Below are 25510 nucleotides of genomic sequence, written 5' to 3' on the forward strand. Positions count from 1 at the left end.
ATTGAATAATCCAACACAAACTTTTGTCTGTAATTATGTTAAATTGTGAAAAAGTTTTATATACTCACATTTTTTCAGTGTGATGTAAATACTTCCACTTGTTCTACATTTCTGGAACAGACGGGTGAGTTCTGTTAAAAACTGCAAAAAAAAGAAATAAAAGAAAAACAACACCGTATAATTAACAATAACTCAAGTAGTATTCATGTACAGAAACCATACCTGTACTTGAACAGACTGGAAAGTGCTGCTTATGAAAATGAGCAACGCAACAAGACAATATGAAAAATCTGAAGCATGAGGCCGAGACAGGTTCATGATGGCAGACAGTTTTGTCACCCCTTAAGTGGAAATGTTCCTAATGACACAATATACTGAGTAGGAGACATGGCAGAAGATAGCTTTCTGAGATTTTAAAGGTTTGAAATAATGATGCTTTACCAAGTTTCAAAAACAGGAACTCTCTTTAAATCCAAGGTAACATCTGCTTAACCCAAGGCTAGCACAAAAGTCAAATTATGTAGCAGGCATGTCTCATGTCCACATCTGCAGATATGCAGTATCTAATGAAGTTTGTAAAGATTTTATCTTCAATTTGATTACTACTCTAGCAGCTTTCACTTAATTGAAGAGTCTGTGCTGTTGAAAATATGAATAGCCATTTCAGGTCATCTATGTAACGGACTACTCACTTAGTGACGCATTACACCAATAATGATTTAAAGCAGAACGGCAAGTACCAAGAGCTTTTGTGTGTGAGAATGCTAAATACTCAAATGTTCATGAAGTTCTACATGGCATGGTACTCAGTCACACAACTACTCCCCAACTAACACCCAGCCAATGGTAGCCCAGAACAAGAAACAAGACCTCTAACAAAAGAAGCCTGAAGAAGGCAATACAACCTATGGAGAGTAACAAAATAACTACAGTTAGCTAAACAGCAGCCATGCCCATCAGGTACATTTGGCCAAAGCACTTAAAAAACATCTCCTCTTTTGACAAAATCTTGTTGTACTCATTTATGCCACTAGAAGGGTCAGGATATGCAAAAGAGCTCGAGTCCACTGGAGTGTATTCCACTATGCACACTTGGCAATTAAGGCTTGCATAAATTAAGACACCACACTCAAATGAGCCAGTTCCACATCCACAAGAGAGGATTTGGCCAAGTTACCCTTGGTAACCATGGCAACTAAATGCCATGTCTTAGCCTGGTCTATTTTTGAAGCCTTCCCTACGACACACATTTACCACAGGTGACGTTTCTTTTCTTTCTCTCTTTCTTTCTTTAAACAAACAGTTTAGCACACAGATCACACCAGCCAGCTTCTTCCCTGTACTATTATTAACTACTGGTCTCGAGTGCACTCTGATAGCCCTCCAACCACTCACTACAGACAGCCCACTCGTTCTTCTCCCCATTGTATTGTAACCTCAAATGCAGGATAAGATGACATGAGGGACAGTTCTGGCATTTTCTTCCCCCAACCACAGACAATACATACTCTGCTCCTAACGTAGTAATGCCGTCTAGTGGGATAGAACTATGACATGTTGCTTGGAGACAGGCTTTAACTTTGTCTCCTGCTTTCATGCACCAGTTCCATTTTGCTCTTTGTTTTAAGTGCTGAAATAAACTGGAAGTGCTGCCAATTTTAACTGCTATCGTCTTTTTGCAAACTTTGCATTTAGTTTCTTTGACATCCGATCTTTCATATTTGAACCAGTTCCAAAAAACTGGCTTAACGTTAAATCATTTCTCCGGAATGAGTGCATTCTTTGTAAGAGGAGCTCTGCTCATCATTTTCTTCACATAAATATTATAACGCTCCTTCCTGGATATGCTGCTGCTGGAGTATGTGAATTTCCCCATGGGATTAATAAAGTATCTATCTATCTATCTATGAGGAACAAAACCACAATGACAGATGTGCAGAAATCAAACAGATTTAATTCTACCAACAAAGACATTCAAAGAAGCTATAATGCAATCAGTAACAGCCCTCCAGTTGTTATGGCCATGGGAGATGCCATCACTTAGATCCCTCACTCCTAGCTTTCTTTTAAGCAATCTGCACTTTCAGCCTCTTGTTTTGAAGTCATGGCAGTCTGTTGGAGCTTTACCTGTCACAATCCCATAGTCTCCATTCAGCTCTGGCACGGCAGACACTTCACCGTCCCACACATAGCCTAGCTTGAAGTACTAACACTACCCAAACTGAAAAGTGCACCAATTCCTCTTGGTGCCCCGTTTTCAGTCCCAATCGATGCCCCTTGGCATCTCGGTTGCTACTTTGCATTGAGAGCAGGCTAATGCAGCTCCTCTGTGCCCACCTCCAACCCAAGGGGGTGCTCTGAGCAGCCCTATTTGCAGGCCCCTTGTCAGTACTTGGCACTTTAGGTATCCTGCATTGTGGAGACTTTTGGCGGGGTTGTTACATTATGTTGTGACTGTACCAACATGACGAGCGGATTTAACTGAGGTGATTGCTCAACTGTTTGCCTGTACCATTTGGTTAACAACATTAAAAAAAAGTTTGTTTGAATATTATTTTAAAACATTAGTTTGAATTAAATGATTTAATCAGAAAACCAAAATACAAAAAAACTGCCCAGCCCTAGACAGTCATTGATTCTTTATTAATTCAAATGATGAGGATAATAATGACAATTCTAATGATTCGGCTGTTTGCTGGAAGTAACACATCAGTTTTGTTAACACACCCATGTGTGTGTGTCTCTCTCTCTGGTTTTCATTCCACTTCCCAAAGGTGTAAACGTTAATATCTGACTTTAAATTGGCCCAATGTCATGGACTTTGGTCCAAGATGAAGCGACATCCCATCTAGGTGCCCTGCTCAGGATGCTATAGGAATAAACACTAGAGTTTTAAGAAAAAGGACTAATGCAAGTTAACACCTGTGGCTTCTCTCATAACTTTTTATAAATAAATCAATCAATGAATAAAAATATGAAAATATGCTAATGTCTAACACTCAATGCTGAAGTTAAATTTCAGCCTTTACTACCAAAGTAATCAACGAGAGAAAAATTAGGAACCAAAAGAATAGGAGAAGAAACAACAGAAAAAACAAGACCAACAGTATTCTTTGATGATGATCAGTAGCAGTAATGACTGTCGGTACTGTCATTTGTACAGTGAAATACTTTCTTGCACATCTAAACAACATACAGGACTTTTTTGGTATTTTGTGACCCACCGCTGCCTGGCACACAAAGCAAATGAACCTCCAGATCTACACCTGTGGAATGTTATCCATTTCCTTCCGAAGGACCTGACCAAGCTGGTAGCCACTATCAGGCCAAGTATCACATATCCAGAGATTGGGTATCCCAAAGGCACTCCATGGTGCGAACGTCAAAAGAAATGGTAGGCCAAGAAAGTGCCCATTCCCACAAGTTTGTGTGTGTGTTTGGCAAGTTCTAATGCCTCACTGCACAAGCTGGATCTGGATTGCTGGACAAAGAGCTACAAACAAGCGACAGCTTTTTCTAAAAGTACATGAGCACAAAAGTACATGTTTTCTCATTCTAGAATTTGTGACATCTCCCCACTGCAGTTTGACTGACTGGGCGATCACTCAGATGAATAACTTTGCAAGCAGTATTCTGTAATGGAGGAACCACAGGCAAAAATATATTACACACAAGTCACATTCTGCTCTACACAAAATGTGCAAAAGAGAGCAGAATTCAATTTTGCCTATTTAGGCATGGTTTCTGCATCCACACACATGTATTTTACACACACATTACACGACCTACGACTATGTCACCTTCTTGGAGATATTAGGAATCTCTGACTGGACTTAACAAGTGCCACCATTTTCAAGTGTATCATCACATTAGCCAACCAAAAATCACATAGATCCATACTGCTGTTTTCAAATTAGGTGACAAGACATCAAGTAAGCCACCACATGGCCAGTCTCAGGACACCACAGACATGCATTACATGTGGCACAGCTTTCAGGTCATCACCAATTGCAAAATAAAAAACACACAACTTGGCTGTGACAGGATCATTGCCCTCCCTGGATGTGCTGAAGGTTTTCTATGCACCAAATAACGTGCCTATGAAGAAATCAACCCTTCATCTAACAACCAGCTGGCAAGAAGAACTCTTCCCACAGAAAACCCATTCAAGGCTGCTGGACTAGACAATATACATTATCACATACTCAGGGAAAACACAGACCAACTGCCTTATGTTCTTACAGAAACTGACATCTTTGTAACCCTGGTGGCTATCCCCAAGTGAATCCCATCCTTTAATCAATACGAAATACTTTGAGAGACTAGTCACAGGCCACATCCTCCCGATACTTTAAAGCAGGAGTCTCCAACACATCACTCATGAGTTACTGGTAGCTCGCAACCCCTTTCAGGGTAGCTTGCCAAAGGGTTAATGAATCCTACATAAATTTGAAAACTTGATTAATCAAATTAAGGGTGGGCAATCTTTCCAAAAAATCATATCACGATCCACAATCTGAATTGCAATCTATCTTTCAGTGTGGCATACACTTAAGAGAATATCCGTACTCAAACTAATCAAGACCTAAGTAACACTTTATTTTAAATATCAAACAAAGTTCAATTCAATTGTTCTCTCGTTCACTAGCTAAGTGGAGTTAAGGAATACGTCCCGAAGCTGCAAGTGAGTGAGGACAGTGCCCCCAAGCCCGTTGTGTCGATCTCGGATTTGCGCAAATAAATCGGTACCGCACACGAACTATGATACATAGCGAAATGAGAGAAGTCGCAAAATCAACCATAATGTTCAAGCAAATTATAGAAAAAAAAAAGATCTAAATCTGTTAAGTAGTTCAGACAGACAGACATTGGATTTTATATATTATATATTAGTAAACCTTCAAAATAATGTGCAGTTAAAGTCTCAACAGCATTCTCAGCATTTCTGGAGCTTAGTAGATCCAGATAACTATAAGAATCTTCACCAAGCAGCTCTGAAAATGTCTGCTTTGTTTGGGTCTCCATACCTCTGTGAGTCGGCCTTTTCCAACATAAATGTCATGAAATCAAAGTTCAGAATGTAAGACTGACAGATGAACATTTAAATGACTCCATAAGAGTGAACCTAAATGGCTACACTCCACCATGCAGCTCTCTTGTTGACTCCATGCAGTACCAGTCATCTGACTAACTAAAAAACACATCACACATGCAACTGGACTTGTGAATACTCTTGTGAAGTGAAACAGTGACATGTAACAAAATGACAATATGAATAAGTCATATCTGAGTATTTCGAATTGCATTGTTTTGTTTTGACAGCATTCATGTTTTAATTCAATAGCATGAGATACACTAGAAAATGCATACAGACATACAAAATGCACTTGCAGGTGAACTAAAAATATTTTTGTGATGTTTTAATGCAAAATGTGAGTTGTGGGCACCAACATTTTGTAAATGTTCAGTCAAAACAAGCTTATTCAGTTTGTTTGGATTGAAATAAACATGAGTAGCTCTCGGCCATTTTCATTTTGTAAAAGTAGCTTTCAGGGGAAAAAAGGTTGGAGACCCCTTCTTTAAAGTATGTATTTCACCTTCCAAGCCACTTAAGATGCCATGGTGCCCTTTTATTAACTTATTGATGTGGTGGGCCTCTCTTGAAGTGATGTTACCAGACAAACACACCACAGCATAATCAGTATTACTCATCTGTCCCTTACCAACCTGGACAAAAAGAGCACTTTTGCAATTAGCAAACTTGACGATGTTGTACAAATGCTATGTAAAATGCCTGCAATTCCCTGCAGCCACAGGAGTACTGTCTCACTGGGCAGTTTCAGCTGTTGCTCCGAGGCAGCCTGGAAAAAGAAGATGAAGCAGTGGATTGAAAAGGGAACTGTAAAACACAAGAGGATTGGGATTACCTTGTGCCTTTTTGTTTCACTGCCTTCACCCTTCAATTGATTTACAATTACATTCACCTCGAGGATCACAGTTTTCACAAGATATGTGTTCTTACTCTGTCATTCACACGCACACTCACATTTGTGTGGTTTCATCCGAGTTGGGAAACGTCTTAATCTTTGGAGCACCCCAACGTTCTACAAATTGTCACTGAACAACTGCATCACGGTAAGACAAATCCTGACAATTCACTCAGGAGGCTGTTCACTGGCGATCTTGTTTCATTAATCGCTGTAGTCTGCATTTGAGAAACTGGACTATGATGCAAGTGTTTACGTTTATTGACCACTGTTGCCTTTGTGTCTGTGTTTTGTTTAATAGTGATTGCCATCTAAGTTTTTTGGATTGGATTCTGCATGTCCTATATTTAATTGTTTTTGCTTCTTTCACTGTTTATTTAATACATTCTTTTTCATTTGATTGAACTGCCATTTACGTGCCTCTGGGTGAGGGAGTGTAAATGGAGTTAGGGCTAGGTGTGCTCCTGGGGGCCCCCCAAAATAAAATACACAAAAAACAGTTATAAAATGTTGTGAATCTGAGCACCTTGCATCCCATACAATCCATATTACTAACCGAGAAAAAACCGGATATGGACGCAGGGACACGGCGATGGGACCATGAGACGTACTGCGCAGTCGTATCCACCGCGAACGAAGGAGTCACGGACCAAGAATGAAAGAGCTCAACTAACGTGAATGAGAAATGAAGCAACAACGCGCCCATAGCTACCACTAACGACACAAAAAAAGAGGATTCCCCCCACCCCCCCCAGAGTCACACGTAAGAGGCCACGGAGGCCCACAGGTCCACAAAGATAGTACGGAAGCCATGGGAAAGTACGAAAGCCGCAAGCGCCCACAACGCGACACAGCCACACAAAAAAGAGGCTTCTGCGCTGCAATACCCCGAGTCAAACGTAAGAGGCTACGGAGGCCCCACAGGTCCACAAAGATAGTATGGAAGATGCGGGAAAGCACGAAAGGGGCAAGCGCTTCCAACGCGCTTCTGAACTAAACGTCCACACTACACAGCATGGTCCACGTGCTTCTCACACACCGCAAACATAAACATCAGTACAGAAAACACACAGATCCAGACTCCACAACATATGTGGATCGTCTACGCGCTTCGAACACACCGACGTATAACTACAACGCGCTTCTGAACTAAACGTTCACACCACACAGCATGGTCCGGGTAATAAAAATAAACGAACTCTCCGTATTAAACGTACAGCATCCTCACACGTCCAAACCATATATCATATGGGAATCACATTACAGTGACGCATTATTAACAGTACAACCACAGAAAACGGTCCGTATTAACAGTAAGTGCAATTATCCATATTACTAACTGTAGACAACGGATAACTAATGGAGTCACGTTCACAGCTCCAAAACAATCCAGCTCAACTAACGGAACTACAAAAACGTGCCCGCATGGATAGAAAAAATAAACGTCAGCACCTACAACGTGCGCCTGAAACCGCGGAAGCAAAACTGTCTCGGCTCCAAAAACAAACCGCTCCACTAACGGAGCTACAAAAAAGAGCCCGCATGGACAAATACAATGAACGTAGACGCCTACAACGCGCATCTGAAACTGCGGAAACAAAGCGGGCACGGGTTCAAAACGAAAGACCACAACTGACAGAGATACAAACACGAGCCCGCCGGGATACAATCAATGAACGCAGGTGCCTACGACGGGCGTCTGAAATGCCGCAAGCAAAAGAGGCAGGGCTCCAAAGAGAAAGAGCTCAACTCACGGGGCTACAAAAAACAGCGCGCCTGAATAAAAACAATGAACGCAGGCGCCTACTACGCGGCTCTCAAACAGCAGAGGCAATAGATAAACAGCAAACAAAGGAACGACAAACATCCACTAAACAATTCCACCAATTAGCTAACAACGCATTCTGTAATGAATCCACTATTAATGAACATTCATTAGGATTAATGAATATCATTTGCTGTCATTGTCATTCACTTAACTTCCCTGAAGAAACGACTGGCAATACAACTAATGAGTTTACACGTTGTTGTCAAAAGGGTCAGGTTAGACTGCCTCCTTTAGATGAATATCCTCAATATCTACATAAACTTCTAACTAACAATGTGCCCGAAAGTAAAAACTTTATGGACTGCATTAGATCCTACAATAGTTCATTTGCTTTTGCATCTACCGGAGTAAATATCAGGCCACCGGCTGGCAATGGCCCATACTGCTTTTGCGTATGTGGACAAATATTACATCAGATTGGAACAGTGCATCCTAAGCCAGATCACGAACGCAAATATGCACAGATCTACGTCTTATGGGTTCTTTACATCCTTTGTTCATCATCTACACCTTTACACTCCAATATATCTCATACATACATCAATGTATTTCGGGTTACCCAACACCGGGGGTTGGCGAGCAAAGCGAGCAGGGGGCGGAGCCCCCAAGTGTGATTCTAACACAATGACGAGCCTAATCAAAACCTCTAGAAGACCAGCACAAAAAGAAAATGCTCACTGCTAACGTGGATGAGACAAAAACAGGCAATTGTCGAATTGCGCCGATTACACACCACTACACATTAACAGTCCATCTCAGAGATGGTCAGGAGCATTGTTTGGCAGTCTCATCAGTTATGGCCTCCCTTTGTGTCAATTTCATATTGTGCTTGAGGAGTGCAGCTGTGTTGTTCACTGGTAAAGGAAATGTAACCAGTACAAAAGGCTAAGACAGGAGTGGACAAAAAATTGTAAATGCATATAGTAGGCTGCTGAACTAGCAGCTTAGCAAACCTGATAATCCATGTACACATTCTGGTAGCCCAGCTTTATATATAGGACGCAGGCGACTTTCAACTTTTTACAGCAACGTTTATTTGTAAAGTTTTGCTGTACACAAGTGCATAGCAGTCTTCTACCACTATATAAACACAATTGGGATTTTTGGTCTTGTCCGTTGCGGGAGATGGAAAGTGGAGCTCCGTTAGCATCAGTGTTATTTTGTCTATTATTTCTTATTATCCCGAGGTATCCTGTATTTACCCAACCCAAGGAGGTTCTATTACAGTATATGCAAGCATATATAAACATGACCGATAAGGGGCTCAGAAAGAAACGGAAAAGAAACCTAAAGCTACATCCAAGCCTAGACAGGCAAGTCCAAGTTCAATGTACGGCCTTTCAGAGACTGGGCTTTCGCCTGTCTGTTCCAGGTCAAACTTCTTGGGACCACAGTGCATCGTCTCCAGTTGAGAGAGAAAATGGAAGCGAATGTGCAAGTGATGCAGTTCATGATAGCTCACCAATTCCAGAAGATCACTTGAAACTGGAAATGGCTTTGCAGTCTGCGCTTTCATCCACTCCTCGCGAGCCGGGAGCATCGGCTGTAATAGGGCTTGCCACTTCACCTACGGTGCACGAAAGCAGAAATGATACGTCCAAACTGAAGGTAATGATCGCTGAGCTCAAGCAAGAGATAAAGAAAGAAAGAAATGGTATGCACAAGACAAGCGAGAAGCTGCGGCAGGATAATAAAGATTTGGAGAAACGTGTATATAATTGCATTGAGACAGCCTTTAAAAGGTATGCTGGACAAAATTGAGGAGCACAATCAGGAAAATGTGTCTAAACTGAGAGCACTTGCTGAAGACGTTAAGTAGACATTCACGACTCGAATTGAAACAGCCAAACATTTAACATCCACCACTGATGGAAAAGCAACAGCTGCAAAATCTGAATGCAAAAAATTCCAAGACAGACTTGCTGCTCTGGAATATGGAGGCAAAAGGAATAATATTAGAATTGAAGGTCTACCTGAGAACCGTGAAAGTCCAAACCCAGTGAAATTCATAGCTGAACTATTCTCCAAAATAATTGGAGAGGACTTTAAATCAGACACCAAGATAGCAGCAGCTTACCGCATACAGGGATCCAACACCTCTAAACCTAGGACTTATTGTGAGCTTTGAGAAACTGCAATCTAAACGTAATGTCACTTCTCAGACAGAAATGAGGGATTATACAGTATTTGAAAATAACCTCATTCATATTTTCCCTGATTTCTCACCCTCAACAGCTGCTAAACGTGCCTCTTTTATAATATTAAACAGCACATACGGAAAGCCAATATCAGATACAGCCTCTTCTATCCTGCCAAACTTAAAGTGGATATTCAAGGCAAACATTACATCTTTACCACTACGGAGGAAGCAGATAAAGAGTTAAGAAAGCTGATCCTGACACTTTCCTGAAATACGATTGTGAGTCGCATCCTGTCATGGCATCGAAAAGAAGATATCACCGTACTGTCTGATCCACTTGTAATGATACTGGTACCGTAATTATACATCCTTTTCCATTGCCGGTCACTTTCTGTTTATGTTTTAATTACAATTATATACACGTTTATGTATGTCTGTGTGGAAGAAATTTCCTTTAGAATAGTATAAAAAAAAAAAAAAAAGTTGACTGTTTAACATTGTACCGTTGGTTTATTATTGTTGTTATTACTGTATTAGGGTTTACTATGCTTATCCAGGGCCACTTTTTAAACACCATTCCCTGGGTCTACAATCTTAATATTTCAAGACTGCTTAAGATTATATTTTATGCTTATAGTATTTAGACTGTATTGGCAATAAATATCTCAATTTTAATCCTCATACGCCGCTCCTGGGGGGCTTGTTTTGTTTTGGACGTGCTCTGCCTCAAGGTATGTCAGAGGACTGGGAGGTTGTGAAGTGTGGTCCAGCCTCACGTGGGGAGAGAGGGAGAGGGAGAGAGAGAGAGAGAGAGAGAGAGCAAGCTATATCTAATCTATCATTTTAATCCTTATAATTATAAATTACCAATGTAACAATAGACTGCATGGCAATAACCCCTGGAAAAATTGGAAATTAAGGTCAAAGCTGTCTCACTTTTGGTTTTAAGACTACAAAATGACATCAAAAATTCAGAATCAATGTCTCCAAGATGGGACAGTTAACTTTGTGCGCTCGAATGTTAAAGGCCTGAATCCCGAATTAAAAAAGAGGGGTGGGGGTTGATTTGTTTTCAATCCTATTTTTGTAAAATTGATCTATTTGTATGGAATGCTGTGTGATTTCAATAAAAATTATAATTATATATATATTAAAAAAAACAACAACAATTGGCACTTTGGAAGAAAATATTTTGTAAATTGAGGATTTTTAAAGGGTTATGCCATGTTGATGTGTGGTCTTTTTTCAATGTACACAGTTTTTTCAAAAACAAACAAATACTACATTATGGGGTTCACTGGCCTATTTACACCCCACCTATTATTTTATCTGTTAAAACAAGTACAAGTTTGACCTTCGAGGTTATTTTGAGGTGCAGTGTGTCCTTTACAGTGTCAGACAACTTTAAGTATAAAAGGTGCATTAAACATTATCAAGCTTGAACCATTGAGTCCTCATTTTAGTACAGATGACGTTTAGGCCTCAAAAAGTGTGTTCACGCTCTGCGAGAAGGAGCATTGTCTTGGCCTTCAGTATGCCTATTAGGAGCCCATAGCTGCTAATGGCAGGCATCTTACCTTTTTTAATATGACATTCCTCCCCATGACTTCAGAAGGCAAGATCTGTTTGTAATGTAGTATGGTCCTCTGATTTCCAAAAGTTAATGTCCATTTCTTAAGGCTGAACACTTGAAAATTTGCGACGGGAGCATTATTGGAACACGTTATCAACAAGCTGCGGATTATGTCAGATCATTGTGTCAGCAGTAGTAAGTAAGGCCTTTCAGTCGAAGAGTTCTCTGCTGCTGCACTGTACGCTTTTGTCTCCAAGTTAGAGATGTGTACTTTACAGAAATTCAATTACTACACCCCACATTTTACACAATGAATGTACCCACAAACATATTCATATTCAAAAGAACTAGTAGTCTGCAGAAGGAATACAAACCTACAACTGTAGAGCAACGAGAAACAAACAAGGATTTAAAATGGCCAAATTACAGTCCAGATGTCAACCCCGGTAAAGTGTTTTTTGCAGGAGCTCAGTAGACTCTCTGGTACCTTGATAAAAATTAATAAATTCAGGTTTATATGTAATAGAAAACACAACGCAATTCTAGTTTCTCTACCCCCTTTTCAATGATCCCATTTCCTGAAACCCTGTGGAAAGGACTGAGTGCACAAACTACTGAATCTGGGCCTGTACTCGCTCCCCCCTCAGTGTTGCCAGGTCTTGGGGAAAAAAAAAAAAAAGATAGATCAAGGATAGCCGAAACATCACATTGTTGCTCAGAAACATAGCCCTGTACCTGATGTAGCCAAAGTGACACGCCGGAAAGAGGGGGCGTGGCAGAGTCGATTAGGTACATACCATCAAAGCACTGGGTAGGGGAAGGGGTGGAGAAGGGGAGGGGGGGGTCTGGGGTCACCCTCATGGATTTTACAAGTACGGACAACAGGAAAAGGGGTGCTGGATGGATGGATGGATGGAATGCAGGGTAATAATGTGGAAAAGGAGGAGTGGGGTTAAAAAAAATAGTCCAAAATACCACTTTGTATTTAGAAGTGGGCAGGAAAACCACGCACATGCCAGCCCTACTCCCCACCCTCATCTTTCTTTATGGTGGATTATAATTTTTAGGTACAGAATTTCTAGGTGCTGCCAATAAGCCTTGGGTGTCTGGTTTGATGACCTCAGGCCTGCATCTCTGCTTTTTGTGGAAAACGCGGTCCTGCTGGCTTCATCGGGCTGTGACCAGAGACGTGTACAGAGGTGGTTTGCAGCGGAGAGGAGGATCAGCACTTCCAAGACGGACATCACTGTTCTAAGTCAGAAAAATGTGGAGTGCTCTCAAAAGCTGGAGATGAAGGGCTGCCTCAAACAGAGTTGTTGTTTTAAGTATCTTGGGGTTTTATTCGTGAGCCGGGAGATTGAATCCCAGATTGGAGTGTTGTCCAGTCAAAGAGCTGTTGTACCGGTCAGTCACAGTGAAGAGTGAGCTCAGCTCAAAGAGTATGTTATCGATTTAATTTCTGATCTGCGTTTCTATAACCATGAGCTTTGGGTAGCGGTCGAAAGATCTACATGACGGATACAAACAGCAGAAATGAGCTTCAATTGCAGGGTGTCTGGGCTCAGTCTTAGAAACAGGGGGGAGGAGCTCAAAGTAGAGATTCAGCTCGTCCACATTGGAAGGAGCCAGTTGAGGGGTCTCGGGTATCTGATTATAGGGTTCGTACAAGCGGAGTTGTTTCAGACGTCACACCAAGTGGACACCTCTGCAGAACTAAGGCACACAACCCGGACCCGAATACGCGGTACAAAATGGAGAAATGTATATCTATTTCATAAAGAACGATCAAGAGTAAGGTGAGATATAGGTTTGTCGAATAAGCCTGGGCACCTAAACTGAAACTTTGTGGTTAAGGCTTTAGATATCAAACCCTGAGGCTGTGTGACCATGAACAAATCACTTCACCTATCCGTGCTCCACTGGAAACACAAAGGAGATGTGAACAATTACTGTATATCTCAAATTGTATAAATCGCATTGGGCAAGTGCGTCAGCCAAATAATTAAATGTGATCGAGTGCCACGTTTGCCAGGGAATGGGCAACCAAAACGGCAATAGAACAAAAAGGGTTCGCAAATCTGTGAAACATGCGGAGGCCCAACACGATTTAATATTCCACGTTGCCACGCCATGCTGCGGATGGGAGACGAGGCCAAGTTTATTAGTAAATGGAATTCGTGTACCACCGAGGAAAACAAAATATTTTCTAAATATTATTCAGCTTTAATGAAGTAAATCAATAGACATTTTCAAACATCGCTCTATTAAGGATAGATCATTATGAAAAAGAACATTTTGAACAGTGAAAAGTAAAAACACAAACTCACATTAACGCATTTCCATTAAAAAGGGGAAACTTAAGAGTATGAAAAATCAATAACGCTTTGAAGTATAAAAAAGTGTCCAAAACACAACGAGCCTTACCGAGTCGTTTTCCAGCAGCACCATTGCTTTTAGACAACAACAGATGCTCGCCTTAGGATGAGCTCAGCTTAACGCAAGCAGCCCGCCGCGAGCCGGAAATAAACATTCATCTCAGGACCTTTCCTCTTTGACCTGAATCGGTTAACCACTGGCGTTGTAGAAACGAGGTAGGACGTAGAAGGCGCTTGCTAATTGGCCGAAAGCGTAAGATGCGTATAGCAGACGCTCTTGATTGGAGAAGGGTCCGGCTCCAGGCAATTGTATCCGGCTGCAGGTCGCAGACTCGGCCTTCCACGCCCCCAACATTTAGTGTCTGTCCTCTGACACATTGATTTACTTGCAAGAAAGGAACGTGGATTAACACTGTAACCCTAAAAGATGATAAAATCGTTATTAATATGCCTTCGTCCGATCATGAGACCAGAATCCGAGTTTCTGTTTATATTATTATTGTTGTAGTTCTTTTTAGATTGAAAAAAATCAATTTCATAACACGATTCAGGGTTCGATAGTTAAAGAAAGAGGACATATTTTTTAGATTAAGGAAACACCATACTAAATATGCATGTGGTTGTTCTAACTTCTATTATAGTGAATTCTATCATTTAAAATACTTGAAATTATTGTTACATTATTTCTGGAAAATCCTTCAAAAAAAGGGAAAGTTCCGTTAATGACATTAATTTATTATGTTGCAAAATGAGTGATGATCAAAGCCATGTAAAAGAAAAGAAGAAAAACAAAAACGCTTTTAAAATTGTTTGTATTGTACAATGTTTAAAATAATACAGCATATGTGGGGACCTTCATCCTCCATTGTCTGTCTTGAAATGTGTTTTCTTAATTTTATTCTACACTGCAGTTACAATACTGATAAATTTCAAGTGGTGTTAAACTTTCAGACGTTTTCCTGGTTTTTAACTTTAATGCATAATTGTTTTCCCTGTGAATATTAAAGGAGCGTCAGAGACATACTGCATAAAAATAAATGCATGTTTTGGTAAATAGTTTTAAAATTATATCACGAGTGAGTAAGGTGTTTAATACTTGAAGTACCAACATTTATTAAATGATTCTGTATTTTGAAAACCCTGAGTGGAGTCAGCATGTTCTCCTCGTGTCTGCATGGTTTCTTCCTGGTGCTCTGGTTTTCTTCCTCAGACGTAAAGGTTAGGTGTATTGGTGTTGCTAAAAATTGGCACTAGTGTGTGTTTGGTGTGTGTATGTCCGCCCTGCAATGCAAGGGCTCCCTGACGAGGGTTTGTTCCTGCCTTGCGCCCTATGCTGGCTTAGATAGGCTTCAACACCCTACCCGGTGACCCTGTTCAGGACTGAGTGGTTTAAACAATGAATGAATTAAATCTTGGTTACCCTTAAACAATTTATTATGGTTATATATGAATTTTTACAGAGTGTAAAAATATGTTTTAAACTTTTGGTTAAGATGCCTTCATTCAGATATAAGAAATATCCTTTTCTCTGGAATGGCTTGCCTTATTATGTTAGATCTACTCCAATACTGACCATTTTAAGTCAAAGTCAATGAAGTCTTATTTCTTCTCACTAGCACTTGACCCTGTAAGACGCTGACATTATGTTTGTATAAGTTAGGTCATGTATATGCATGATTATAAATACAGTATGTATGTATGACTGTGGACATTTAGAGTTTATCTTTTATGTAATGGTTATTCTTGCAGCTATGTAATGTGTACATACTGTATATTTTAACTGCTTCTTTTACCATTTTTTGTACAGCATTTCAGTTCAGTTTTGGCTGTTTAAAATGCTGTTTATAAATAAAATTTGCCTTGCCTTAAAAACATTATTTTAATGCATAACAATAATAAATGCAGATCTGAGACAGTAGCTTAAAAATGAAGCTGGTTTGCAACATTTATTAGCAAAAAGTTAAACAAAATATAAAAAAAAGAACTAGAATTATAGGTATAGAACAATGAGGGACATGTACGTTCATGTTACATTTTCTTACAAAACAAAGTAATTTTTCTTTTTCCTCTCATATTATCTAAAAACAGATGTATATCTTCCATATCTGAAAAAAAGGAAGGTAAATGGTTCAAGGACATATTCCCCCTCCTCTTCTTCTGGAAATTCAGCTAACAAATCAAATTTTTGAAGGGCCTCCTCTATGTTGTCCTTCTCCATTGAGAGTAATGAAGGGAGTGAGACTTGCCCTTTGAAGACAGAATTATTCTCAGTACACCACTTCTCTGCCTCCAGAAGATGCTGAAGAATTTTGTGTTGCTGTAATATTTAAGAAAAAAAAATCTGTAAATGGTCATCATAAAGCTTAAATAGAAATTAAAACTATAGTCTGTAATGTCTTGAAGGAGTCCAAATTGGTATTACTAGTGCATCCTACATGTGAGAATTGGCCTAAAATGAGAACAAATTGGTTAGTACTTTGAATATTGCAAAAATGATGGTCTCATTATATATGAAATGATAACTTCTTACAGGTAAACTTTGCAATGGATCAAGATTTCTTGGAGGCCCCCAAGTACCAGTGACATACAAATCTGCCATGTAAATGTCTTTCCCCTGCACAGAACAATTCAAAACCTAAATGTATAAATTTAGTTTCTTCTGTATATCAAAATACCAGTACAAACATCAAAAATAGAAATATTTCACCATCCTCAGTGGAAGTGTATATTCATTAACAGTAGGAACATACCTTTAGACTCGAATTGTTGCACCAAGTGTAAGCATGCATTACCAATCTATAAAACAGAAGCTAAATCCATCCATCCATCCATTTTCCAACCCGCTGAATCCGAACACAGGGTCACGGGGGTCTGCTGGAGCCAATCCCAGCCAACACAGGGCACAAGGCAGGAAACAATCCTGGGCAGGGTGCCAACCCACTGCAGGACACACACAAACACACCCACACACCAAGCACACACTAGGGCCAATTTAGAATCACCAATCCACCTAACCTGCATGTCTTTGGACTGTGGGAGGAAACCGGAGCACCCGGAGGAAACCCATGCAGACACGGGGAGAACATGCAAACTCCACACAGGGAGGACCCGGGAAGCGAACCCGGGTCCCCAGGTCTCCCAACTGCGAGGCAGCAGCGCTACCCACTGCGCCACCGTGCCGCCCCAGAAGCTAAATGTTAAGAATTATTTATAACATGCCATATAATGCAGTAATTGCTTGACAACTTACAGTGGATTCCATCCAAGATTCTGGTCCAATTGTCTTAAAATCTGATCTTGTCAACCAGACTCCTCCCACTTCCAAAAGTCTCTCAGTCTGTGACAGTTTGCTATCCATTACAAACCTGATCTGTGGCAAAATAGCAAATGACCATTGTACAATTTCCATTAAACATACAAATTTCCTTTAACATAAACTGCCCACATCTTAATATTATGCATATGCTGTGGCATAGCATGCTTCAAGTACATACCATTTTCTCCTGCATGGGGTGTAACATAAATCCCCAAGATATTCTGTTTGCTTTCACATTCTGCAGACTTGTGAGACCTTCACAATGAATTCCACATTGACCTGGAATACACACAAAACAGTATTAGTTTAGGTTGCAACACACACTTACACTCACAAATTTGTCATTTTCACCATTAAATGCGACTGCAGTGGCTGGACAGGCTGCTTGAAATGTTCCTGGGTGACTTATTGAATGCACTGGGGATGTAATTGCTTGATGAACAGCTGATGGAGATGGAGGAGAAGGAGCTAAAGAAGCTGCTTGCAGAGCTGCAAAACAGTTTTTTCAAGTAAAAGAGGAGACATTTCAATACAATATTTTTGAACATGACATGATAGATAGATAGATAGATAGATAGATAGATAGATAGATAGATAGATAGATAGATAGATAGATAGATAGATAGATAGATAGATAGATAGATAGATAGATAGATAGATAGAACGAACTGCCTTTCCAGTAGAATCGACAAATCTTTCTCAGCTCAGCCAGTGCCTTCTGATTGACACTCTGATTGTGTTGATGTATAATGGATCTCATCAGGAACACATGAGCAGACGGAGAGAGCATATTCTGAAATTAATTGTTTTTTCGCATCTCTGCAAAAAGCTGCTCTGCCCTCTGATAATTTATCCTCCCTTGCAATTCTGGAACCAATGAAATTCTTCTCAGCACATCCTTCTCATCCTTTGTGTTGTATTGGTGGAATGTATCATACAGAGCATAGTGCTCAGCGGATCCTGTGACAGGATGACCATTTGAATCAGGTGTGACTTTTTTAGCATTGAGCCAAGGCAAATTTATTTATTTTTAAGTTTTCTTTAACTGCCATTTTTTCAATGTTGTCACAGGTTGCCTCTGCTAGTCGTCCTTCATTTGGATTAAATAAAGGTCTCTCTGGCTCCCGCAACTTGCAGTGGTTTACCAAACCCCTGGCAAAGTCATAAACAACCACATTTGGAATATGCATCCAGGACAGCAACATATCAGCATAGTCTCTTGGACTTTCTGCCCTGATGTTGAATTTAACAGAGCAGACTACTCCACATGGACACATGATCACTGCCCAGCCACCATTTCAAACATAAAACAGAATCAACATAAGTATTGCTGTACATAAAATCATCAGATATAAATAGCTTTTAACACCAAAAACAAGACATAGTAACAAACCTCCACTCACCCCAAACCTTCTAAAACACCTTGTCATATGTGCTTCGAGTTTGCATTTTTGCCCTTAAGCGCGTGACAAGATCCATTTTTGAGCTCTTAGAGTCAAGGCTTGCATTGTTTACAAAGTTTTCTGATGGTGTTAACCTTTAGAAATGACAATAATGAGAAAGTAGCACCTTTTAATAACAAAAACTCCTCATACTGTTGTGTATAGTAATTTACCTTTTTAAATTCATGACTTCATTTGTGAGACGCTCCTCTGTAATATCCATGTCACGTTCATCTTGGGACTTATTTGACACATGTACTTTAGCATACTCTGTGTTAGCAACAATGTGACCTGCTCTGGTTTGGGGTCCTATCCAAGGTGCCCATTGATGGTAACTTGGCAAAATGACAAAAGGACTATCACGGTTGCCTGGAAAAAGGGAAAAGACTTCAAAATCGACCCTTTCAAATTACATTCAGGCAGCTGTTAACAAGTAAAAATGTCAAGAGCTTACATTTCACAAAGCCTCTACCAAGAATTTCTCTTTCCACGGACTTCCAATAGTCTTCCATATCCACCTCCCCTTTAAAATCTGGTGGGGGTTCTTTCACGTCACTTGCTGAAAAAAAAAAAGATTTTTATTATAATGGCTCATTGTTGTTTATTGCCACACTATCCCTCGAGCACAGAAACTCTGGGACTGAAGTCCTGCTGTCCTCTGCAAAGAATGGCTCAACCAGGCATGCATGTACTCAGGAAGTCCTTACCAGCCATTTTAAAGACACCCTTTTTGTGTAAGTCCATGATAACAATAGGAGGATGATGCCCACAGTGCACACAAGAGAAATTATAATCATGGGACATCACTGCCTCAAAATGTAGGTATGCATGCAATATGGCATTATGACTTGGGTAGGGCACTTCATTAGTTTTTTCAAGGCTGCTTATGACCCTTTCAACAGCTGTGTGACTCTAAATGTGGAGAAAAAAAACATGTTCAGGCAATAAGACAAGAATATATACTGTATATATATATTTCAGAAACTTTTCTAAAATTCAGCAGTCACAATGTACATACAGACAGCATTCCCAGTATGAAATACAGTAATGCTAAAATGTAATGGTAAATTACATATATCTTTATTACATTGCTATGAGAAAAATAATAAAAATAAGTACAATGATTAAGTACAATGATTAAGTACAATGTCTAGTATACATTGCCAGGTGGACAGCACAGGTGAGTGAGGGAGTAATCACAGTAAGTGATCAACACAGGAAAGTATTTCCATTACATTAAGAATGTAAAACTAAGCTATAATGTGTTTCGAATATATGGTTTTGGTTTTTATTATTTTTAAAATCTTCTGTGTACTTGACTCTACCTGGTAAAATCTACTGAGATGAATGCCTTCATTTAGATTGGTAAAGTACCTGAATTGAATTACGCAAAAAAAGACACAGATGGATGCTCATAATGATATGGTCATCAAAATTATGTAAGCCATCTTTCCATTCTTGATAACGGAAGAAACTGTCACAAAGTCCACATCATCTGTAATATGTGGAAACATCTTAAAAAAAAAAAAGAGAAAAGCAGGCAGAAATAATTCAACATAATAATAATAATAATAATAATAATTCATTACATTTATATAGCGCTTTTCTCAGTACTCAAAGTCACTATAAAACTACAATATGAATAAGTTTGATAGGTAGCTGTACACATGGAGGTGCTATAGTTTTGCACATCACATCAAATAAATAAGAAATCTTAGTTTAAGAGACCAAAGACAACAACAGAATACAAATAATACTTAAAAAATACTTACATATTTGACAAAAAACTGTTTACAACATAATATGACAAACCTGTAACAATACCAGAGAACATGATGACCTTTCCTTTATGGGTAATAGGAACTGGATCAGACAAAGGAACCTTCCCAGGGCACTGGGCACAAAATGTCTCATATGGAATCAAGTGCATTGGGAAGTCACCCATTTTTGGTGTGGCACAAACTTCCCAAGGCAAAACATCTGGGATTATTTTATTCCTCTGAATGTACTGCACAAGTCTTACAAGTAAATGGCCTCTAGGAGGATAGCAAACATCACATGACTGTTGTTCAGAATCATAGGAGCCACTGTAAATGGTGACAGAGTCAAAAACATCATTTCCTGTTGTCTTAACTTTTTTAAAGTGTTCAGGGTGTGTTTGAAATAAATGCCATTTAGATATAGCCTTGTGTATACATGAAGATACAGGCTTGCAAGAGGCACAGTGCCAGGTATTCAATTTCTTGTTATAATGGACCATCACCCTCTCCAAACGAGACCTGAATGATATACGTGGTTCAAACACTGATAGATATATTTGTGATTTTTCTTCTCCAAGAGAAATCTCTTTACTTAATGGCGTCTGCTGTGTTTCTGCCATCTGTTTACGATGTAAACATGTTTTCATTGTCTCTTTACCAAACCATTTTGCTTGTATCATTCTAGTTAATACTTCTTCCTGAAGTGTAATGTCTGGCATAGCAGTAACTGGAGAGAAGGCCAAAGACCTTAGATGGAAGCATTCAAATCCCATGAATCCACTCCTTTGAGAAAATTCTGATGCTCGTTTGCATTTCTCTAACTCTCAGATCACAACATGTTTAGCTCCCCATGTGCACTTTTGAACATGAATGGGGTATCTAGGTCCAGTGGAAGTTTTTGCCACTGCAAAAATGCCCCTTCTAGAATCAATACAAATCGAAGGAAGCCTGTTATATTCATTTATTTCAATGTTTGTTGAGGAATGTTGTCTTTTTATATGTAACTTGAGATTTTTTTTGTACAACCTCAAATTACAAAAGGAACAAAATATCTTCTTCTCTTTTACATGTTGTAGAATTTGTGATCCTCTAAAATTAGTGACAGGCGCTGCTGAACTCACATTGATTGTAGCAATGGAGGGCACAGTCTCTTTGAGAGAAGTACTGGGATATTCTCTCTGGTGGGCACAGCAGGGGCAGTCTCTCTAGTGGGCATGGGTGTGACCAATTTTTGACATTTTTGTAAGTGAGTTAAAAACCTTTGTCTTTTGACAATGACTTTTAAACACAAACAACAATGGAAATGGCCACTTGTGACACACCCTGTGTTGCATCTGTAGATAGTAAAACCTGCCAAACAATGGAAATGCAGGATTAGTTCAGCTCTTGAAACTTTATTTGAAAAGCTCTAATTCAAACATCTAACAATCAATATTGCTTGCAAGTAAAGTAGCCTATCGCCGTTTTTTAAATTAAACACACTTGCATACACAACTGGCATAATTACCTGCATAATTTACAACATGGTCTTTATGGCTCTGAAGGTGAGACTACATGATGCTATAGTCTCCTTTCTTTTTGCAAAGTGGGCACTTGTACATATTGTGATATTTAATCAGTGTTGGTTTTATATTCTCTCCGTAAATTGAGAAATGTGGCTGTGGAAATCAAGACAATAATAATATGTAATTCTAATTTGGCAGAAAGCGCTATCGTTCTTTTATAAATATATAGCTAACTTAACACTTCAACTACAGAAAATTCAAGTTAAATATCTAACAAACGTTAATGAAGACGATACACATATACCTCTCATTATTGTACACTAACACTGCACATACACTACATAACATCACATAAATAAGTTAAAATGTTAATACTGCTGAAATAGTAAGACATGACTCTTTAAAACAAATAATACATGAAAGGAAAAGAATTAATTAAAGCGATATGTTTTAAAATAGGACATCTAGCCAATGTTATAATGACAATAAACACAAAACACTTGGATTCGTAGCGTACGCTATTTATAATTGTACATTAGTTTTGTTTAATGGCTCTGAAGTTTCTATAAACATACCAAGCTTTTTATTCTGTGAGTCCATACCTCATTTTGTTGTGCCATTATTCCGTAAATGTTTTCAGCTCCTTTTCGAAAAACTGTACAACTGCTCTTCTCTTTCTATTTTTAATACCATGTGATGTCGTGGGCGTGCAGCTGTGGAAGGCCGGGGGCATGGAAGGCAAAGTCTGCGACCTGCAGCTGGATACAGTTGGGGCTTCATTGGCTTACTTGCACTCCTCATTGAACGCAACCTAAATACGCAGAAAGTCAAATTACCGAAAAGCTCGGAACATTCAGAAGTCTGTACTAATGCCGGGTATTTTAAAGAGCCGGCTACAAAGAGATTTGACACCCGTATTGGAGGTATCTTGCTAACCAGAACGCAAAGTATTTCATGTTTGCCAGTCCTTTTTTGTCAAATGTCTTTAACTTTATGTGTAAGTAGTGAAAACTCAAGCAAAATGACACCCAGGGCCTGAGTTGCCTCGAAAGCTTGCATATTGTAATCTTTTTAGTTAGCCAATAAAAGGTGTCATTTTTCATGACTTTTCACAACATTCTTAATGGCCAACACGGTACAACCCCCTAGTACTTTATATGAAAAATATATTTCACTATATAAGAAAGGGAGACACGGCGAAATCTTTTGAAGAGGAAGGGCGAATACTAGTGACTGAGTCTTTCAACGGTACTCTGAAATTAAAGACATTAGAATAATTTGTTAAAATCATCTTGTGCTTGGTTTAAGGCACAGGTGTCGAACTCCAGTCCTCGAGAGCCGCAGTGGCTGCATGTTTTCATTCTAACCGTCTTCTTCATTAGTGAGCCGTTTTTACTGCTAATTAACTTCTTTTGCTTTAGTTTTAATTAACTTGACTCAGGCCCCTTAATTGTCTCTTTTTCCTTAATTAGTAGCCAAACAATAATGAGACATCAAACAAGCCACCATATGACCAGCTCACCTGTGCCCATCACACAATATCTGAAAATAAATAAAGGTGAACTTCTCAGTAAAGTTGATCTCTCAGGTCACCAAAACATTTTGGAAATGTTCTTAGAAAAAACAGAAAAATCAACAGATTTGGAAATGTCTGCTGTGGCAGAATGAGAGCAGCAACAAGCCATTGAATTAAATAACGGGCTTAATTAATAGCAAGAATCAGCTTCTCATTAAGAGACTGTTTGGAGTGAAATTGGTTGGAGTTTGAAATCCCAGTTTAGCTGGTCATCTGTTGGCTCGTTTCACGTCTCATTTCTGTTTGGCTGTCATTTAATGAAGAAAGGAATCAATTCAGAGGACTGACTCCTTAAAAACAGGACTATGAAATGAAGGGAAAAGGAGATAATTAGCAGTGAAAACTGCTCGCTGATTAGGAAAAGGGTTAGAATGAAAACCTGTAGCCACTGCGGCCCTCCAGGCCCGGAGTTCGACACCCCTGGACTAAGGTCTCTTCATTTTTTTGTTAACATTTTAAAAGAAACTGTATACCAGTATCAATGTGTGATTGCTGATATGGCCAAACTACCAAGTAAAGTTTTCTCATTTCATTAGCAACTACTTCTGAAAATAAGTTTACTCTGATTAACACCCCGATGTGATATAATAATTGCATTACTCATAAACGTAAATGTAAATCACTTTTAATCAAAACATTTAGTTAATTTGTCATTTGTTGGATAGTATGGGAGATGTGTAGGTGGAGATAGCGGGTGACATCATCCTTTCCGCTGTTGCTAAATTACAAACACAACACCCTGAGGCGCTTGTGCTAATCGCTGGAGATTTTAACCATGTGACACTGGACAAAACACTACCTGCCTTCTCTCAGTATGTGGACTCAGAGTGTAACACCTGGGTAAATAGTACTATTGACCTACTGTATGCAAACGTTAAAGACGCATACAGTGCCACTCCGCTGCCTGCGCTTGGGAAAGCAGATCATAACCTGGTTCTGCTTCAGCCTCACTACAAACCAAGAGTGACGGAGCTACCTACAACCACACACTCATTCAGGAAGTGGTCCCCGGAGGCAGAACAGTCTCTGAGAGACTGTTTTGGAACTACAGACTGGGATATCCTGCAGGGGTCACATAGTGAGAACATTGAGGAGGTTATTGACTGCACTACTGACTACATCAACTTCTGTATGGACATTGTAGTTCTAGTAAGAACAGTACGCTGCTATGCTAACAAAAAGCCATGGATTACAAGTGACATCAAGGGCCTTTTGAACCAGAAGAAAAGTGCTTTTAAAGGCAGTGATCAGCATGAGCTCAAGCGCGTGCAGAAGGAACTCTGAGTCCAACACAGGGTGGCGAAGGAGCAGTACAGGAGAAAGCTGGAGCAGAAGTTGCAGAATAACAGCATGAAGGAAGTGTGGGATGGGATGAAGATCATCACTGGCTGCAGCTCGAAGCGGGGTGCCACCATCAAGAGAGACGTGGAGAGAGCAAACCAGATGAACAACTTCTTTAACAGGTATGACCACTCTAACCCACTCTCACCTCTGAGTACTGCACCCTCCACCCATCCTTCTGCTGATACCAGCATAGGAGTTTCCCCCCACCCAGCAGCCCAGGTAAGCAGAGAGCTGAGGAGACTTCGTGCCAGCAAAGCAGTGGGTCCAGATGGAGTATCGCCACGACTGCTGAAGGCCTGTGCGTTGGAGCTGGGGAGTCCTCTACAGCGCATCTTCAACCTGAGCCTGGAACAGGGGGTAGTCCCAAGGCGTTGGAAAACATCTTGCATCACCCCAGTCCCAAAGGTATCACGTCCTAGTGAGCTGAATGACATCCGGCCTGTCGCTCTGACATCACATGTGATGAAGACCATGGAGCGGCTGCTGCTTCACCACCTGAGGCCACAGGTCCGCCACGCCCTCAACCCTCTGCAGTTCGCATATCAGGAGAAGGTGGGAGCGGAGGATGCCATCAACTGTATGCTACACCGATCCCTCTCCCACTTGGACAGAGGCAGTGGTGCTGTAAGAATTATGTTTCTGGACTTCTGTAGCGCCTTCAGCA

At 40.0% G+C, this 25510-nt stretch overlaps 2 protein-coding genes and 1 pseudogene across 2 annotated transcripts in view; all 3 read right to left on the bottom strand.

The window, feature by feature from the left end:
• Positions 1-14106, bottom strand: part of srp14 (signal recognition particle 14) — a 31361-nt gene extending 17255 nt beyond the window's left edge. Inside the window, exons 1-2 of the mRNA XM_028821893.2 lie at positions 13953-14106; positions 69-141 (exon numbers count right to left, since the gene is read on the bottom strand). Of these exons, the coding sequence (XP_028677726.1) occupies positions 69-141; positions 13953-13976 (97 nt within the window). The 5' untranslated portion in view covers positions 13977-14106. The remainder of the gene's footprint in view (positions 1-68; positions 142-13952) is intronic.
• Positions 14107-17572: 3466 nt separating this feature from the next.
• Positions 17573-20170, bottom strand: LOC127526048 (uncharacterized). Its single transcript, XM_051920023.1, has 5 exons — positions 20036-20170; positions 19369-19573; positions 19116-19220; positions 18835-19030; positions 17573-17708 (listed from the first exon to the last, which is right to left on the bottom strand). The coding sequence occupies exons 1-5, from the start codon at positions 20075-20077 to the stop codon at positions 17573-17575; spliced, it is 684 nt and encodes a 227-aa protein (XP_051775983.1). The 5' UTR covers positions 20078-20170.
• LOC127526049 (uncharacterized) lies at positions 20153-22546 on the bottom strand (annotated as a pseudogene).
• Positions 22547-25510: the final 2964 nt, after the last annotated feature.

The sequence above is a fragment of the Erpetoichthys calabaricus genome, chromosome 16 (genome assembly GCF_900747795.2).
Source record: "Erpetoichthys calabaricus chromosome 16, fErpCal1.3, whole genome shotgun sequence".
NCBI classification, from domain to species: Eukaryota; Metazoa; Chordata; class Cladistia; order Polypteriformes; family Polypteridae; genus Erpetoichthys; species Erpetoichthys calabaricus.